At 35.5% G+C, this 19,319-nt stretch overlaps 2 protein-coding genes, 1 non-coding gene and 1 pseudogene across 4 annotated transcripts; all 4 read left to right on the forward strand.

Moving 5' to 3' along the window:
• Nucleotides 1-5,509: 5,509 nt before the first annotated feature.
• Nucleotides 5,510-9,357, forward strand: LOC106309837 (sugar transporter ERD6-like). Its single transcript, XM_013746981.1, has 18 exons — nucleotides 5,510-5,833; nucleotides 5,968-6,030; nucleotides 6,113-6,202; nucleotides 6,318-6,377; nucleotides 6,451-6,516; nucleotides 6,725-6,790; nucleotides 7,059-7,134; nucleotides 7,224-7,288; nucleotides 7,459-7,551; nucleotides 7,629-7,709; nucleotides 7,822-7,906; nucleotides 8,053-8,096; nucleotides 8,186-8,248; nucleotides 8,331-8,390; nucleotides 8,512-8,565; nucleotides 8,702-8,761; nucleotides 8,863-8,977; nucleotides 9,115-9,357. Exons 1-18 carry the CDS (start codon nucleotides 5,582-5,584, stop codon nucleotides 9,237-9,239), a joined length of 1,518 nt encoding a protein of 505 aa, XP_013602435.1. The 5' UTR covers nucleotides 5,510-5,581; the 3' UTR covers nucleotides 9,240-9,357.
• A 966-nt stretch (nucleotides 9,358-10,323) lies between these two features.
• TRNAP-AGG lies at nucleotides 10,324-10,395 on the forward strand. The gene has a single exon. It is a non-coding gene; the product is annotated as a tRNA-Pro (tRNA).
• Nucleotides 10,396-13,654: 3,259 nt separating this feature from the next.
• LOC106310942 lies at nucleotides 13,655-14,744 on the forward strand (annotated as a pseudogene).
• A 1,233-nt stretch (nucleotides 14,745-15,977) lies between these two features.
• LOC106311159 (putative UDP-glucuronate:xylan alpha-glucuronosyltransferase 5) lies at nucleotides 15,978-18,726 on the forward strand. Of its 2 annotated transcripts, none has more exons than XM_013748385.1 (3): nucleotides 15,978-16,740; nucleotides 17,307-17,767; nucleotides 18,224-18,726. In XM_013748385.1, exons 1-3 carry the CDS (start codon nucleotides 15,978-15,980, stop codon nucleotides 18,704-18,706), a joined length of 1,707 nt encoding a protein of 568 aa, XP_013603839.1. In that variant the 3' UTR covers nucleotides 18,707-18,726. The 2 variants fall into 2 exon arrangements, with proteins under 2 accessions (XP_013603839.1, XP_013603840.1); XM_013748386.1 differs by having other exon boundaries at nucleotides 17,313-17,767.
• The last annotated feature ends 593 nt before the right edge of the window (nucleotides 18,727-19,319 follow it).

Consider the following 19,319-nt stretch of genomic DNA (forward strand, 5'->3'; position numbering starts at 1 on the left):
GGTCCAGCTTGGAGCCTTTCATACTTCGATCTCATTAGTGCAGCTATTACTTTCGACGTCGCATGTTTCTTATATTGCGCTTTAGCATCAGATGTGCATACATGCTTCAGTTGCGCCTTCCTCACCTGATATGTCGAAGATTCCCCCAATTGCTTAGCCATAACATAAAATTTGCAGTTTTTATCAATGCATTTCCATGCGACGTAGTTAAACGCATGTTTGTGGAACTTGAACCTGAACACCTGCTTTAAGGCATAAATGTGCAAACTGATCTTGAATTCTTGCTTGCTACTGAATAGCTTCCCAGTGTACATATCAGCATCTGCTAGAGAGAAGTCAATATCATCGACGGTATAATCGTTAACTGCTTCGTTGTTAGACGAAGCTTCTACATCCTCAAATCCATATAGCTCAACGGCTCTAGCGGATTTCATGAGTGATTCGTCATCAACCTTATCCTTTTCACGACGTCTTCTTACGTCTTCCTCACGGATTCGAGACTGAGGTACCGGTTTGACAAAGTCGTCATCCTCGTCTTCTCCATCCGGACTTTCATGTGTCTGACCAACCGAAACACACTGAGGTACTGGTTCGACAAAGTCGTCATCCTCGTCTTCTCCATCCGGACTTTCATGTGTCTGACCAACCGAAACACACTGAGGTACTGGTTCGACAAAGTCGTCATCCTCGTCTTCTCCATCCGGACTTTCATGTGTCTGACCAACCGAAACACACTGAGGTACTGGTTCGACAAAGTCGTCATCCTCGTCTTCTCCATCCGGACTTTCATGTGTCTGACCAACCGAAACACACTGAGGTACTGGTTCGACAAAGTCGTCATCCTCGTCTTCTCCATCCGGAGTTTCATGTGTGTGACCAACAGAAACACACATAGGTACCGGTTCCTCGAAATCGTCTCCCTCGCCTTCTCCATCAGATGTATCATATGTCGGCCTAGACGAAACACATTGAGGGACCTGCCCAACGAAATCATCACTGTCGTCAACTTCCCGAATGATTCTTAGTGTCGGGCACTTGATCACTTGACTTGACACCTGAATTGTTACTTGCTTCTTCAGTATTCTCCATCGAAATCCTAGATGAGCCTATGTAATCTCTACCCTCATCTACGTAATCTTCAAAAGATGATGGTGGGTTTGCGGTACGCTGTTTGTTTGTGGATGAACCACTGCCTTTGTTTGAAGAAGGATTAGTTCGTCCACTCCTCACTTTAGTCACCACCTCACCACGTACACCTCCATATGTTACGTTCGTTCGACCACCACCACCTACCCCTCGATCCTCATCCTTATCATCTTCCCATTCACAATTTCGTCCAACAAAATCATGCCATAAATTGTAATCATAATCCTCATCGAATCATAATCCTCATCGTCGGCATCTTCGCCTTCCCCTAACGCAGCATCTTCAGTCGTCTCCACTTTATTCTGAACTTCACATGCAGTTCCATCCACTTACACGCATCCCAAAACCATTTGAGGCATAAACTGCTTCAATTTCCGCAACTCCCATAAGAATTATTTCATCTTCGGTCAAATCAGTCTCACCGTAATTAACTTCATTCCGGGTGTGCACATCAGCATACATACTCCCAACTTGCATTTCGTTGCTGCTGGCAACTTCTTTGGACTTCAAACAACAGACATTCCAACTAGACCGTATGACTCAATAATGGCCCGCTTCAAGTCTTCAACAGAAGTTATCAACTTCGCATAGACAGCCCTCCCCATACGGTCGCTATCAAGTTTAAAATCCCAGTCACCAGTGTCGTACATAATCCACCGTCCAGAGATTACAACGATGTATGAATCGTGAACACCTACGAAAAATATAATTTAAATTTTTTTAAAAATTCAATGTGCTAGTCAGAAGCAATAAATATAGTTTCGTACAAACAAACACCTGAATTCCGAACACCCACAAATCTGTAATAAATGATTTCAGCCATAACTATAATGTCATAAATGCAATTGTGTACGGCTTATATATGATTTACCTTCGATGCTAGATACAGAACACCCACCATGCGCCATACCCTTTCCTCCCTCATCATATCAGATGCAGCTCATGCCTTTGTGTGTAAAAATCGCTGCCTCAAGTTCCCTTGTTCGGTAGCCTATTTTACTCCTCAACAAAGAGACATGCAAAGAGATAGGGTTCGTACGTTTTTGTATTAAATAATTAATTTTTGCCTTGTTTTTAATTAATAAATTAAAGTAAAACACATTTTTCCAAAGTCACCGGTCATTAAATCAGAACCAATAAAGCTTTCAAGTTTTGGGGTCAAATAGCCCAAAAACGAAGCCCAAAAGCATGTTTCGTTCTGAAATTAAAATAATATAATATTCAATTCATCTATTACACGCACATCCGGCGTGCGTGTGTCGGTCTTCCTGAGGCAAGTTTTTGTGGGCAAAAGACAGCCTGGTCCCACGATTTTCAGCTCAAGATTATTGGGCAAAGAGGTTAAAATTGTCCACTTTTTCTTCTTTCTCCTACTAGGTTTCCCAACAACCTAATTAAAACTTGGACTTGACCAAATTTCTAATTTAAACTTAAAAGTTGCCCAACTTTCTAATTCTCCTTTTTACAATCACACTCTGAATATTAATGAAAACGTTGAAAAGACGTGTGTATTAGTGCATGTAGCCAAGGTGAAGCTCCTTTCTACTTTTTTTACTCTCTAGCTTGGTTATTGCATTTATGACCAAACAGATCACAAGTGACCCATATTTAACGATATAACTAATATTTTTATAACATTTATATATATATATATGCATATAGATTAGTCAAATTTGACGAGATTTTGATCACTTTTAAATAGGGATGGACAAAATATTCGTAAATTTTAATTTGATCCGTTATTTGTTTCGATTCGATCCGAAAAATCCGGATATTCGTAACTTAATGAATCAAAGCAAATACTAAAATTCAATATCCATTAAAGACGAAGCAAATCACAAATACTAATATTTTTAAAAACGGATATCCGATCCGATCAGTTATATACATATACATGTATACATGTTTATAAAAGTATATAGTATATATACTTTATATCTCTATATAAGTTTTATAATGTTTTTATTCACTAAATTAATTATTTAGTTATTAAAATTTTTAAAAGTACATAATTTTTAAAGAAATTTTAATGAAATATTACTATTTTATATCGGATTTCTATTTTTTTCTTTAGTTTAATTTTTTATTATTTATCACGGATCGAATCGGATATCCGACAAAAATTTGGATATTTGCGGATATCCGGAACACCGGATATCCAAAAAGTTACGAATCGAATTGAATCGAAAAATCAATTATTCGTAGGAACGGATCGGATCACATATATCCTTAAAATTCTGGATATCCGGTCCGTCCTCACCCCTACTTTTAAATTCATTAAAAGTACTCGAAATGGATCACCTTCATAGCTGTTGCTCCTTGGCTGTATGTACACAGAATGGTCAAATATTTGTATTTAAGAAAAAAGCAAAGAATGGTCTACCAGAAAAATAAAAGTCGCAACGACTTTTCAATTCTCAATCTTGATAACAACATGTATAATTCTTTTTTTTTTAACAATTTCTCACAAACTCATCGCCTTTGCCTGCATAAAATTCCTTTAAATCATCATTTCTCAAGTACTGTATGTAAATATGTATTGACAAAAATAAGTATATAAATATATATTACACCTAGACATAAACATATGAATTTACTATTTTGCATGTATAAATTTAGGAATAAACACAAATAAAATATATTCACTGTACAACACAAGTATAAGCAAATGCAATCATAGAAAATAAAAATCAAACACATAGTCAAGTTCAAAGAAGATGACTGAATCTAAACAAAGCCATTTTAAAATAAATTGTGTAATTTTGAACCGCGCTTTCTTATATAATTCAGGACGACCTATTCTAAATTTTCTGATAATACAAAAATGCCATTATACAAATATAGTAAGATTTTTTGTTTTCAAATATAGTAAAGATTATTTAAAGGGGAATTGGACTGTATAGCCAAAAAAAAAATCATAATTAACTATCTAACCAAAAAAAAAAATTCTTCAATTATTTATGAAATATATACTATATTACTTTTTTTAGTTACCGGTTAATGAAAAAAAAAATACATTTTTCTTCTTTTTCTTTGATTATTAATTACCACCACTCTTCTTCCATCTTCAGTGCCTTATCTTCTATCACCGTTACGATACGCTATCACCAACTTCACATTGTGCTTTGTATTTATTGTGTCTTTAATCACCACCTCTTTTTCTATCATCATCATTTCTTTTAGTTATTAATAACCAGATCTGTAATTTTCAATATTATAGTTTTGCCATTAGATCCTTCGAAACAACCACAATCTTCTTGATACCAGTCTCCGCTTCTTCCGCCATAACCACCAACACTCATATATACTATAAGTTGTCGGTTGTACTATTCTACTTGAACAATATGTACTATGCTATTTCGTTGTTACTATTTTATTTGGATCTGCATATTTTGATATTTGAGTTAGAGTTTATATTTCTTTTTAAGGTTTAGTGATTAGTGTTTTAGGTTTAGTTTGTTGTAGGTTTGGGTTGATGTTAGGGTAAACAGTTTTATGCTATTTTGTTTGTTACTATTCTATTTTGATAATATTTAATATTATGTATTATGTGCATAGTTTGATATTTGGGTTAGAGTTTATATTTTCTTCTAGGGTTTAGAGATTAGTGTCTTGGGTTTAGTTTTTGAAATATTTGGGTTGGAGTTGGGTTTAATTTTATTAATTTTGGATATGTATAGTATATTAATATATTTAAATCATTTTATAATTCCATTAACATAAACTATACCATTTAGCTTGGTCTATTCTACTTATATACTATCACTGTAATCAAAGTGGATGTCATAACCACCACTACTCTAATAACATTTTTATTTATTTTTTATTTAAATGACATGCTTTTTGGATGTTATTATCGGCAACTGACTCAAAAAAAAAAAAACTGGAAGAAAAGGAACAAAATGCTTGAAATCTAATAATATCGAATTATATGCTATATTCTTAATTTTGTCTCTAAAATTGGTTATCTCACCGATAAGAAAATTGGCTATCTCACCGATAAGTCCTTATCTAAACTCAGCGAGCACGATCGCCCTCCCTAGAGTACACGACCAAGTCCACTGAATATATAAAACCTACAAAACAAACTATAGCCAATTATTTAATTGTGTGATCATACCAGTACTAATGCACCGAATCCCATCAGAACTCCGCATTTAAGCGTGATTGGACGAGATTAGTACGAGGATGGATGACCTCCTAGGAAGTTCTCGCGTTAGGAAAAAAAAAAAGTTGCCCAAAAAAAAACCAATTATTTAATTATGACGTTTTATAAAAATATCCGAGAACACAAAAATCCAACCCTCAATTTGCATAAGAACCTTTCAAGGAACTTCTAAGTTCTCACAACTTAACTTTTCTTCCAATTGTTTTAATTATTTTTTCTCTTTTATCAACTTTTTTTGTATCTTCGAGAGAACAAGAAAAAGGTAAAATGGATAGACAAAAAAGCATGGAGAAAGGGTTACTGAGGAAGAGCTTAAGCATAAGAGAGAGGAAGTTCCCAAACGAAGACCTTTTTCTTGAAACTGGATTATCGAGGAAATCCCCGAGAGATATAACCAAGAAATCACCGAGAGATATTATCAAGAAAGCTCAAAACGACGATGGTGAATGTCGTGTTACCGCCATTGTATTCCTCAGCACCTTTGTTGCCGTCTCTGGCTCTTTCTGCACCGGGTGTGGCGTGAGTCATCTTCTCCATATCTCTATTCTATTCGCGGCTTACTCGGTTTAACTAGAAATGATCCGGTTTACGAGTCTGAATGTTTCTAACTAACTGAACGGCTTAATTAATTTTTGGTTGTGTCGATTTTGTAGGCCGGTTTTTCATCGGGTGCCCAAACAGGGATTACAAAAGATCTATCTCTCTCAGTTGCAGAGGTGAATATCATATTTCTCAAAAAAAAAATATATAAAAAATTAAGTTTGACTTTTAATTTGACCTATTGTATTGATCACGCAGTACTCTATGTTCGCGTCCGTTTTGACGCTAGGAGGTTTGATTGGTGCAGTCTTCAGCGGTAAAGTCGCTGACGTCTTGGGAAGAAAGCGGGTAAATTTTCGGTTTTGATTTTGTCATATGGTTTGGTTTTACCGGTTGTCATTTACTGAACCTGCTAATTAATGCTTGCCTTTTTTACCACTCTTTTCTGAACCAAAAAAAACAGACCATGTTGTTTTGCGAAGCCTTCTGCCTTACAGGCTGGCTTGCGGTAGCATTGGCCCAGGTTTGTTTCGACTTCTTGTTTGTTTTGTTTATATTGAAGTGATAAATTATCTTTTATATTTCATATTTTGAAGGACGCATTGTGGCTGGACTGTGGAAGATTATTACTTGGAATCGGTGTTGGTTTATTTAGCTACGTGGTAAAACTTCATTTTCACCTCATAAATGAAAAATTACTGGCCGACACAACGAAAAAATATATTCACCCATACAAAAACCATATTATGTCGTATAACTTTCTTATAGTTTTTCTCAAAAGCAAGTTATTATAATTTAGAAACTTTATCTTAATGAAGTTGTGTAGTAAGTTTAAAAAAAAAAAAAAAAAAGTTGTGTGTTTTCATGTAGATTCCAGTCTATATAGCCGAAATTGCACCGAAGCATGTCCGTGGATCGTTTGTGTTCGCCAATCAAGTACGTTAAATTGTGTTTATTTGTTGGACCGGTTTAAGTTCTAATTAACGAAGTTAATCAACATATCCGGCCTGTTTTAGTCGAAGCGGTTTTTTTTTTTTGAATGAATGTTAAATTTATTCAAAAAAGCTTTTATACATCACGAGCATACTTTATGTTAGAATTCGCTCTAACTACCCTCCCAAAATGAACCGAAAGCTTATTTACATTCTAGTATTTTGTTATTCGGGGTATTAATATAAAATTTTGTTATATAAATGTCTTGTAGCTGATGCAAAATTGCGGCATTGCACTCTTCTTCATCATTGGCAATTTCATTCCATGGAGATGGCTAGCAATAGTCGGTATGATTATTTTTCTATATCATATATAGAAGAATAATTGATTTAATTCAAACCTGCTTAATCTAACATTGCCTTTCTTATGTTTGTAGGTTTTGTGCCATGCGTGCTCCACGTTTTTTGTTTATTTTTCATTCCCGAGTCTCCAAGATGGTTGGTACGTTAATTTATATTTGCACGTTGTATTGGTTTTTGTGGATATAACCTATGATAGTCCGTTTTTTTTTCTCGTAACAACCCGGTTTTGAAGTTTTGTTCGAACAATTTTAAATACATTTTGTTTTTTTTTGTTTTTTTATATAATATCATGTTATATATATGTGACAGGCGAAAAAAGGTCGCGATAAAGAATGCCGATCGGCTTTGCAACGCCTTAGGGGACCCGATGTGGACATTTCGCGTGAAGCAAACACAATTAGGGTATTAACTTCACATTTTTAGGAATAAAAATCTTCCATTATATAGTATTGGTTCTCATTTTTTTTTTCCTTTTACAGGATACCATAGAATTATCGGAGCTCGATGGTGAAACTCGAATGGCTGAATTGTTTCAGAGACGATATGCATATCCGTTACTTGTAAGTTTTTTTTAAGTATTTGAACTAAGAAAAAGATAGTTGCTAATGAAATGTGACTGTTTTCAACTAATGATAGTTCAATTATTAAGTAATGACATATATTTGTATACAGATCGGAGTCGGTTTAATGTTTTTGCAACAATTAAGCGGTAGCTCGGGTGTAACTTATTATGCCAGTAGCCTCTTCCAAAAAGGAGGTAAGTTATAGGAAAAAATTCTAAATATTAATGTCAATATTATATAGTTAATTAGTTATGATACACTTTAATATACATTATGTACATGTCATGTGTAAATAGTTTAATCCAATTAGAAAATGTTAACTTATATATTTTGCTTTCAGGATTTCCTAGTGCTATCGGCACATCAGTAATAGCCACGATCATGGTAAGTTTTCAAGAACAAAAGAACATTTATAATATCAGATAAATCTCAATACTAAAAAGAATGAATAAATGTGATTATTATTTTTTTAGGTTCCAAAAGCAATGCTGGGAACAATCATAGTCGATAAATTGGGGAGGAGAACACTCCTAATGGTTAAATATACTAACTCAAATACAATCTTATTATGATTTGTCTTCATCAAACTAAAAACTATTTTAATATAAATTTGAACAGTCTTCTTGTGCTGCGATGGGCTTAAGTGCTTTCCTGTTAAGTGTTTCATACGGTTTCCAGGTGATTTTAAGTCTATTCATACTTATAATGTGAATCTAATATATATTTTCTTAACATGGATATAAAACATGCAACCATATAAGCTAACTTATTGTCTTAAAATTTGTTAAATGTGGAGCAGTCATTTGGAATTCTACCGGATCTTACTCCCATCCTCACTTGCATCGGCGTATTGGTATTAGCCCTAGTTTTTTTTTTCTTTCTAAAATACCGTTACAAAATATGCAATTTTTTTAAGTTACAACTTCAATTTTTTTTATTAACTTCTTTCAATGCTGATTAGTTTAGTTGGTGATTTATGGAATGTATAGGGTCATATTGTGTCATTTGCGATGGGAATGGGAGGACTACCATGGATTATAATGGCTGAGGTATTCCAACTTTTATATTCATGTTTTTATTTCATATTTTCCCTTAGTTTTATCAGTGATGAGTGAACTATACAAATAAATATGTTTTGTTTTCTTTGCAGATATTTCCCATGAATGTGAAAGTGTCAGCGGGAACCTTAGTTACCGTAACTAATTGGTTATTTGGTTGGGTTATCACATATACTTTCAACTTCATGCTACAATGGAATGCATCAGGTAAATACAATACGTAGATATAAATATAGTATTTAACTTAATTACTGTCTTTTCAAAACAAAACTTAATTACTCATTTTACTTTTATGAGATAATTCGCTCTAAGTGACTGATTGTCTTTTCGTTCATTTTTTCAAGGAATGTTCTTCATCTTTTCAATGGTCTCCGCATTTTCGATTGTATTTATATACTTTTTAGTACCGGAGACGAAAGGCCGATCACTTGAAGAAATACAAGCATTGTTCACCAACTCTGTACAATGATTCATACAAATCGATTATTGTAATTGAAAAATCGATTATTATGATTGGTGTGGGTTTACATGAGATTTGTGTATGGATCTAATTTTATATGGGAAAATGACAACAATAAATTTGTATTTTTCGTGTCTGAAAAAAATATGTATGGTTTTAGTTAGGTATGCATCAAAATATATAGTTCTGTGTGATATAAGCCGTGTTCGTTTGTTAACCGCAAGACGCTCCCGCTGCGGCAAGAAAAAGCACGGTGATGATGATCAAAATAATAGAATCTGAAGCTAAAGTAACCGCCAACGATTTCCGGAGACCCAAAAAACTTGACGCCGGTACCGCTAAAATTTTCAGCGTCCCTTCTACTGCCCCTGGGTCATCGGTGTTGCGTGTTGTTAATCGCCGCTGCGGTCATGGGTGTTGTGCGTTGACGTGATTCCCGTTTAATTTTTGGTCGTTGGCGCTGCGTCTTGCGGCTAAGAAACGAACACGGCTATAGTAAACTATAAATTATATAAAAATGTCAATAACCACGCATCCGACCATATATACTTTCTTTGTACATGATCAATTATGCTAACTATAAATCAGACGGTGGAAGAGTTCGAGCAGTTGAAAAATATAGGGAATATGCCTAAAGATATGGTTGATGAACCAATGGGTCGTGTTGATGGTTCTCATGAAACATGGAACAGTTTTGTCTTTGCATCTCGATGAATATTTTGATTTGTTAGATAAGACTGCCGATGAAGAATGATGCTGATTATACATTGCTATTATTTATCTCATGTGTTGGTTGATTTTCAGTTGGAAATCAAGTTTAGGAGTATTTCGTTGGTTCAAGAATGAATAGGAAACCACATTTGCATACCGGTTAAGTATGGTTCACCAATGTGTAAGAATAATAAGTAGAATGTCGTTTTCTAAAGGGCTCTATAGCATTTGGTTACCAGAATTTCACAAATAACTATACCAGATGCTGAACCGACTATGATTCTAGCCTTCTAGACTTATAGGAACAAAGCAGACAATAATTCAACTAGCAAAGTGGATTTGATAGCAAGAAATACAATTTTATGGAAGCATTAATCAAAAAGGGCATTTGGTCTAGTGGTATGATTCTCGCTTAGGGTGCGAGAGGTCCCGAGTTCAATTCTCGGAATGCCCCAATTTTTTCTAAATTTTCACCTCATCTGTAGACACCAACGTGCATTTATATTAAACCGAACTTAAGCTATGATGTTCTGGCAACGCGTTCAACTTTATTTGGACTTAAACATAAAACAAAGCAATTTAGGCAGTTTCAACTGAATTGTAGACTGCATATGTAAACCTATGCTGATAAGTTTCTAGGGATTGAGTTTGGCATACATATTTGTTGGCTCTTGAGCACTCATTAAACATACGATTCGTGAACTTACTTTTAGGAAAAGACAACAATGAGAGGTGTAAAGTGAATATACCTATAATTTTTTTATTCTTTATTACAGCATATTCTATTGAGTCAAAGAAATAATAATTTATTATAGGACTGAGCATTTTACCCGATATCCGAAGCCGTATCCGAATCCGATCCGAAAAATCCGAACCGAAATAGCAAAATATCCGAACGGGTATTGAATTATGAGAGATTTAATATCTGAACCCGAATGGATATCCGAAGATAACCGAACATATGTATAATTAAACTTATATTTAGTTTACATCTCTCATTTTATATAAAATATTTATATTGATACTACACATACTTTAGGTTCATATGATATACATACAGTTACGGAGAAAATGATTTGCTACTCACTTAAAATGCATGTCAAAATTTTTATTTCAAGAATTAACAAAAAGTTACATCCAAAATTTAAAAACAATAGCCTAATTAATGTCTTTTTAGTTTTAAAATATTATGTCCAAATCTATTAACCATTCAATCTATTAAAAATAAAAAAAAATTAGTTAAGTGAAAGTTATATTTTTAAATACAAGAAATTTGAAAAATAAAAAATTTAATATATTTTTTTTCAAAATCTAAATATCCGAACCCGATCCGAAATAACCAAATCCGAACTAAAAATACCCGAACCCGGCTCGAAGTTTATAAATATCCGAACGGGTTCTACACCTCTATACCCGAAAATCCGAAATACCCGATCTGAACCCGAACGCCCACCTTTAATTTATTACATGAAACACAAACTACTTCTGACAAAGTAGAAGAATCTTGACAAAAGCCCAGTACTTGACACGACACCTATCTTTTTAGAGCTTTCCACTGACTCCTTTTGTCTTCTTATTGTTAGACCACCTCCATCAAGGGGTTCTCCAAGAGCTCCTAATCCAAAAGTAAAAAAAATTTAAATCAAAAAGGCCCAAAATTAAGAGAACCGCCCCTTAGTTTGGGCTTATTGGAGCTGGTAAGAGGCGCGTACGTGGCGGTCTCTCATTGCACCGCACCTGTATTGTCTCTCTCTCTTTTCATCGGGGTTTCGATGAAACCGTAGTTGTGTCTTCTCTCTTGGAGTCTCCGTCGTCGTCGTCTCTCCACAAGTCGATCTTCCTCTCGGAGTCTCCGTTATCTCCGTCGGTCCATCTTCTTTGTCAGTCCGTCGTCGACGTCTCTCCACCAGTAGATCTTCCTCTCGGAGTCTCCGTTATCGATGACTCCTTCGTCTGTCTCACTCTTGCTTCGCTGTCGATCCGTGTTCTCTGTCGATCGGTGCGCCTTCTCCGTCGTGATGGGTTTCGCTTTGACTTCCTCCACGAAGCTTCTCTTCCGCCAGCTCCGTCGTGATGGGTTTCACCGACGTCTCTTCTCCTGAGTGTAAGTGGCTTTCTTCTTCATAAAAATTCTATTTTGCTTTTCTTGTTTGTGTTCTTGAGATTGATGAAGTGATATGATTGTCTTGTCGAAATGGGTTTTTGTGAAATCAACGTGATCTCATCGTTTTGTTGAGAAAGATGGAATTTTTTTGAGAAGTGTTTTACAATCTTAGATCAGGTTAATGTTTTTTGAGAAGTGTTTTTTGAAATGGTTGTGATCATACATAACGTTCTTGAGGTTGATGAATGTGATCTGATCTGATTCATACAAAACGTTATGTTCTTAGTATATGCTTCACTTGATTTTACTCTGTTCAAGCCTCTGTTTTCTCAAATATTTTTTGTATGTTTTCTCATACATTTTACTGTGATTTCACATACATTTTAGTCTGTTTTCTGATAGATTTTAGACTGTTATTTCTTTGTTGGTTGTGTATAAGGGTTGGTTCGCATCTCAGAGGCATTGAAGTGTTCGCATCTCAGAGGCATTGAACCCATGCGAGCCTCTCGGAAACGGCTACAACTTCATCAAAGCAGGAGGTAATTACTCTTTTTTTTTTAAAAGTTGTTAGATATTTATTAGCCGGAATTAAATGGACTTGAATGTATGCTGGTAGGTGTTTGTTGCGTGTTTAGATATTGGTTGAAGTGATTTACATTTAGTTTTCTTGCTTGTTATAGTTATAGGTAAAGGCATTGATTGCCATTAAAAACACACTAAACTCTCCTTAACATTGCATTTAAAATCGAACAACTCTCCCCTTCTTGCTTAATATCTCCTTCTTCTTTGATAATTCCTATATCCTTCTTCTTCGCTATGGATCAATTTACTCAAACCGGTAGCTTTCAAAACCTCTTAAACAGTCAACACCCAAACACCTCCTTCTCCTTTGTGACTCGTGAAGCTAGTGTAGACCTGTCTTCCTCGGATGCCTCTGTCTTCGGATCACAGTGGGCTGATGATGGAAAAGAAGATGAACTCATGGTGTCTGACCGTAAATAAAGAAGAAAGTGGTCACCAACTGAAGATATCGTTCTCATAGGTGCTTGGTTGAACACATCGAAAGATCCTGTCGTGGGTAATGAACAGAAGGCAATTGCGTTTTGGAAACGGATTGCCTCCTATGTTGCTTCAAGCCCAAAGCTCTCTGCTTTGCAAAAGAGAGAGCCTAGCCACTGTAAACAAAGGTGGGGGAAAATCAACGAGGGATGAATGAGGATGATGTTTTGAAGATGGCTCATGAGATCTTCTTTAATGACTACAAGGTCAAGTTTACACTTGAGCATGCCTGGTTGGAGATTCGCCATGATCAAAAATGGTGTGGAGCTTCTTCAACTAAAGACAAAGTAATCTCCAAAAGAAAAAAATTGGATGACCAATCAGCACACTTTTATGTATGTTTTTTTAAATCATTCTATTTAAAGAAAAAAAAAATTTAAGAACCTTTAAGAGGTTCTCCCATTCGAGGTCAAAAAATTAATTACCACTAACCTAGGTTCTTAAACTTTCAAATCATCTTATTAACTATTAAATTAATCTAAAGAACCCATAAGGGTTCCTATGGACGGAGTTGCTCACTGTTAAAGTCGAAAAAGGAGAAAAGCAAAAGCCATAAATAAAATTACAATAGATCTTCCAACTCTACACACCCGAGAGGATCTACTAGTGTTTTCCTTGGTCATCAACTTCAGGTTCTCCTTGCAAGACCAACTCCAAGGTCTCACTCTCTTTCCCTAATTTTTAGTTATTTTTTTGTTCTTGCATATATTTTGTGTAATTCATAGTGAATCCACACATATTATAAGGCGCTACAGGAAAGCTTCCACTTCTTCTGTGGTTAGAAGATACTTTGCTCTCTTTGTTTTCTAGCAAGTAGATTTTCTTTGATTATTAAGCTCAGTTTCATACTTGTTGCTGTTGTAGATCTAATTTGATAATTGTTGTCTTCTTAATAATTTTATTTTTAATTATTGCCAAAATGTTTATTGAAAAAGCTTTTAAACAATCCAAAGCGCTTTCTCTTTGTTTCTGGTATAGAGAGAATGGACCAACAAGAGCATGGACAGTCCAGAGCCATGAACTACGGCACTAACCCATACCAAACCGGGAGTGTAGGATCTACAGCACCATCAGGCCAGATGGCGTTTCACCAGCACCATCAGCAGCAACAGCTAACTCAACAGCTTCAAGTCTTTTGGCAGAACCAATTCAAAGAGATTGAGAACACAACTGATTTCAAGAACCACAGCCTTCCACTTGCATGAATCAAGAAAATCATGAAAGCTGACGAGGATGTACGCATGATCTCTGCCGAGGCACCTGTCGTGTTTGCAAGGGCCTGCGAGATGTTCATCTTGGAGCTGACACTCAGGTCCTGGAACCACACGGAGGAGAACAAGAGGAGGACGCTGCAGAAGAACGATATAGCAGCTGCTGTGACTAGAACTGACATATTTGATTTTCTTGTGGACATCGTTCCTAGGGAGGATCTCAGGGATGAGGTCTTGGGAAGTATTCCGAGAGGAACTGTCCCTGAGGCTTCTGCTGCTGGTTATCCTTATGGATACTTGCCTCCAGGAACTGGTCCAGTAAAGAACCCGGGTATGCTTATGGGTAACCCGGGTAGTGCTTACCCAAATAACCCGTATATGGGTCAACCCATGTGGTAACATCAGGGATCTGGCCAACCTGACCAGTAAAACTAGTCTAGGTAAAGAAACTGTGAGTTTTCAACTTTTTCAATTTTAGGCCTAATTAATAGTTTTATGTTTTTGGTACAATCTCATAGTCTTTTCTTTCGCAGAGTTTTTTTTGTTTTGAAAGAATTTCTTAAAATGTTAAAATAATCCAGGGTACGAATTTCGCAGAGTTTTAGTCTTGTCCAAGTGGAATTAAGAAAGGAGGAGACTTCAAAGAAAACTAAAAGATCATATCAGGTTTTGAAATCTGTTGTAGAAGAATCTAAGTGTTTGTGTATTCAATTCTTTTTTTAAGGAAAATTTTAGGGATGAAACAGAAGAATGTATAAACTGTAAGGAAGAAGTGTGGTTGACATGGTTTTTTTATTTAAATGTTATTGTCTATCTTTATTGTCTCTCATGAGTGCTCGCCTGCTCGGTCGAGTTCAGTGCGATTCCATTTCTATCCCAAAGTTAGAAACTAAAACAAAGTTAGGTATGTCCATTTCGGTTTGGTTTATGTAGATATATTTTGGATTATGGAATGTGCAAACCGAATGAAAACTGTATAGCATTCAGTTTGATACGGTTTTACTTATTCGAGTTGGTTCAACCGGATCACACATCCTTACTTGAAACACTTACCAGGAGGAGGCCGGTTTGATGAGGATCACATGATGAAACTACTTAGATGAGTAACACTTATAATTGTGTTTTATCAGTTGATCAATAGTGAATTATCAATTTATTTGATTTTATTTCTACTTAATAACTTAATTTTTATTCAATTATTTAAACTTAACGTGTAGCGATTGATATTAATGATTCGGTCTACTTAACGATATATACACAAACCCAACAATACTAGTTATTGAAGCATAAAATATAACACGACGACTGAAGTACAAAGAAACCTTCTACGACAATTCAACGACCAGTGTTTTCTTTAATGCATGGTTGATATTTAAAATTCAAGAATGCCATTCCAAAATATTGCTAAGACTATTTTAAAAACTATAATACGCACCTAACTCGCGCATGGAAGTTAATCACGTTCGTTGACGCACCTGATCAATTGACTTTCTAAGCCAACGTGCGTCCATACATCTCAAGACTCAGGCCTCGTGCTCACAATCGCCCATCCACGTATTCGCACAAATAAGTCTGCAAATCTGCTTCCATATATGAATGCGTCTATGAGATATATTAATACATGAACATTATATGCATGCATATAGAGAGAGTTGGAAAAAAATGAAGTTAAAAAACAAAAACTCGAGCAAGAGATTTTTCATGTTTTATCTAATGCTAACGTCACTGTCGTTTTTGGGTTTGGTCTTAAGGTTTAAACCTCTGTTTCTATTCAATCCCATGATCACTTCTCCTTCGATCATCGAAATTCATTATTCTTTACCGGTGGTGCCGGTTAACCGTAACCCAAGGTGGCTCCGACTCATCAAGAACTATCTTCCGGATCAAAAAAAGATCCGAGTGGGTCTCCTCAACATAGCTGAAAACGAGCGAGAGAGCTACGAGGCAACCGGGACGTCGATTCTTGAGAATGTCCACGTCTTGCTCGACCCCCTTCCCAAGAATCTGACGTGGGAGAATTTATTTCCGGTCTGGATCGACGAGGATCACACGTGGAACACGCCGACGTGTCCAGAGGTCCCTCTACCTCAAGTGGAAGGTACGGCTGCTGACGTGGACGTGGTCGTTGTTAAAACGCCGTGCGATGGATTTTCCGAGAGTAAAGGGTTGAGAGACGTTTTCCGGCTACAGGTGAATCTAGCGGCAGCGAAGCTGGTGGTGGAGAGTGGAAGGAGGAACGTTGACCGAACGGTGTACGTTGTCTTCATCGGGTCATGTGAGCCCATGCATGAGATCTTTCGGTGTGATGAACGCGTGAGGCGCGTGGGGAAATATTGGGTGTATAGGCCTAACCTAAAGAAGTTGAAGCAAAAGCTTCTCATGCCTGTTGGTTCTTGTCAGATTGCACCACCGGTTACTGAACTAGGTAAATCTTCTTGTTACTCTAATGTATTGCTTTTCATCTTAATATATGTTAACGAATAAATGAAAACAATTAATGAATTAGTATATAAAAAGTTAGGACTACTATTTTATCGTTAAATAGTTTTAAATTGAAACTCATGATAAACTCGAATTTGACACAATGTTGAAATATTTCATGGATGTTGTTTCACATTGGAAATTTAATGAATTAATTTATAAATTTAGGAGTACGTAATTCATTTATGGTCAATTGATTTACGTTTTTTTTTTTTTGCTAAATTTTAAATATCATATAAATGAAAAAGAAAAATTACAAGCAAACATCTTAAGTCTAAAACATTCTGACAAAAAACAATAAAAACAGAATGGATCACCAACTAAAACATACTAGATGCTAAGTAACTTTTGTAAGAATCAAATCATATCAGCCACATGGACATGAGTGATCTGAATTGTTTCCTCCCTTTCCTAGCAGATATGATATTTCTCAGCTCCTTGTCAATTGATTTACGTTGAAACTCATGATAAACCTAAGCTTAACAATATGTCATGCATTACTTGTTATAGATCAAGAAACGTGGAGACGGCAGAAGAACGAAAGTCTCTCATCAACAACTACATTATCATCATTTCCTGCCCAACGTGTTGCCTACGTGACGTTACTCCACTCATCAGAGAGCTATGTATGCGGAGCCATAGCTTTGGCGCAAAGCATAAGGCAATCTGGCTCGAGGCATGACATGATACTCCTACACGACGACTCTATAAAAAACAAATCTCGCATTGGCTTAAGCCTTGCCGGGTGGAAACTGCGGCGTGTAGAGAGAATCAGTAGCCCTTTCTCCGAGAAAGGTTCTTACAATGAGTGGAACTATAGTAAGTTACGTGTATGGCAAGTAACAGATTACGATAAGCTAGTTTTCATAGACGCAGACTTCATCATCGCTAAGAATGTTGATTATCTTTTCTTCTATCCTCAACTTTCGGCTGCTGGCAACAACCGAGTCTTGTTCAACTCTGGAGTCATGGTAATGCATCTAAACCATAATTTTCTTTAAAAATTACATAATATCAGTTTTTTTTCTTTAGTTTTTATACATATCAATTTTACAAGATTTCGGAGATGATTGGTTGGGATATACAAACTATTTTTAACTTTCAATTTTTATTTACATTTTCTAAAACTATGAATCATGATTTCATATTGATTTTTAAAGTTACAATCCAAAAATAAAAAAATTCTCTGTAAACCCTATTTAATACAAAGTAGAAATATGTTTTTTTTTTCATTACCGTAGGTATAGTTAAAACAAAAATACTACATACTAAATTGTACAACAAAATTTATAAAATTACAATCCAACTAATCATCATCCACTAGACTTGTGAATAATTGTCTCAAATTATTCACAATCTATTCTTTTGTTGCTTAAATGATTTAAAATTCCCTGATTGGACATTGTAACAAATATTATTTTCTTTAGGTTCTGGAGCCATCAGCTTGTCTGTTCGAGGAACTGATGCAACAATCGTTCAAGATCAAGTCTTACAACGGAGGAGACCAAGGCTTTCTCAACGAATACTTTGTGTGGTGGCATAGGTTATCAAAACGTGTAAACACGATGAAGTACTTCGGTGAAGAAACCAACATTGGCCCAAAACGCAATCTCCCTAACAACTTAGAAGGGATACACTACTTGGGGATAAAGCCATGGAGATGTTATAGAGACTACGATTGTAACTGGGACTTGACAACGCGGCGTGTATACGCAAGCGAGTCTGTGAACAAGAAATGGTGGAAAGTGTACGACAAGATACCTAAGAAGCTGCAACGTTACTGTGGTTTGACTCGTAAGATGGATAAGAACATTGAGAAGTGGATGAAAGCTGCAAAGGTTAAGGGTTTTCCTGAAAAGCATTGGAGACTTCAAGTGGGAGATCCAAGGAAGAAGAACCTTGTTGATTAAAAGTCAGTGGTAGCGTTTTGGATCGTTGATAGGCTTTTGAGAGACATGTATGTGGGCATGCATGAAAGCACTTCAGTTTAGATTGGGCCTAAGAAAAGATGTTGTAACTGTTGTTTTCCCTTGTTTGGTCTAAAATATATGGTTCTGAAATGTTCTATGAATGTATTTGATCTGTGTAATGTAACTGATACGAAAATCAGTTATTTGATTTAACGTGTAGTCCCAAAATGGTATGCTCATCTGTCAAGATAAATCATTTATTATTTTATTTTATTCTGCTTAATAGTTGAATAGAAATCGGTTAATTAAACGTGTAACAATTGATTTATTTATCAACCGATTAGCGCGGATATGAATTTTCAGCTTTTAATTATTTATTTTATTAAATGATGTATTTGTAATATTAGTTCATATTATATTCATAAAGTAAATATTTTTTTTTTTGCATTTTAAACTATCTATTTTTTTACGAATGTGTGATATCATATAAAAAATAAAATAAAAATGAGTATAGAGTTAATTAGATAATTTTAAAAACAGAAATTTTTGTTTCGTGTGCGATATCATATAAATAATGATCCGCCAGTTAACAAAAATCATGATTATTTTATGT

This window comes from Brassica oleracea, chromosome C8 (assembly GCF_000695525.1).
Source record: "Brassica oleracea var. oleracea cultivar TO1000 chromosome C8, BOL, whole genome shotgun sequence".
Taxonomy (NCBI): domain Eukaryota; kingdom Viridiplantae; phylum Streptophyta; class Magnoliopsida; order Brassicales; family Brassicaceae; genus Brassica; species Brassica oleracea.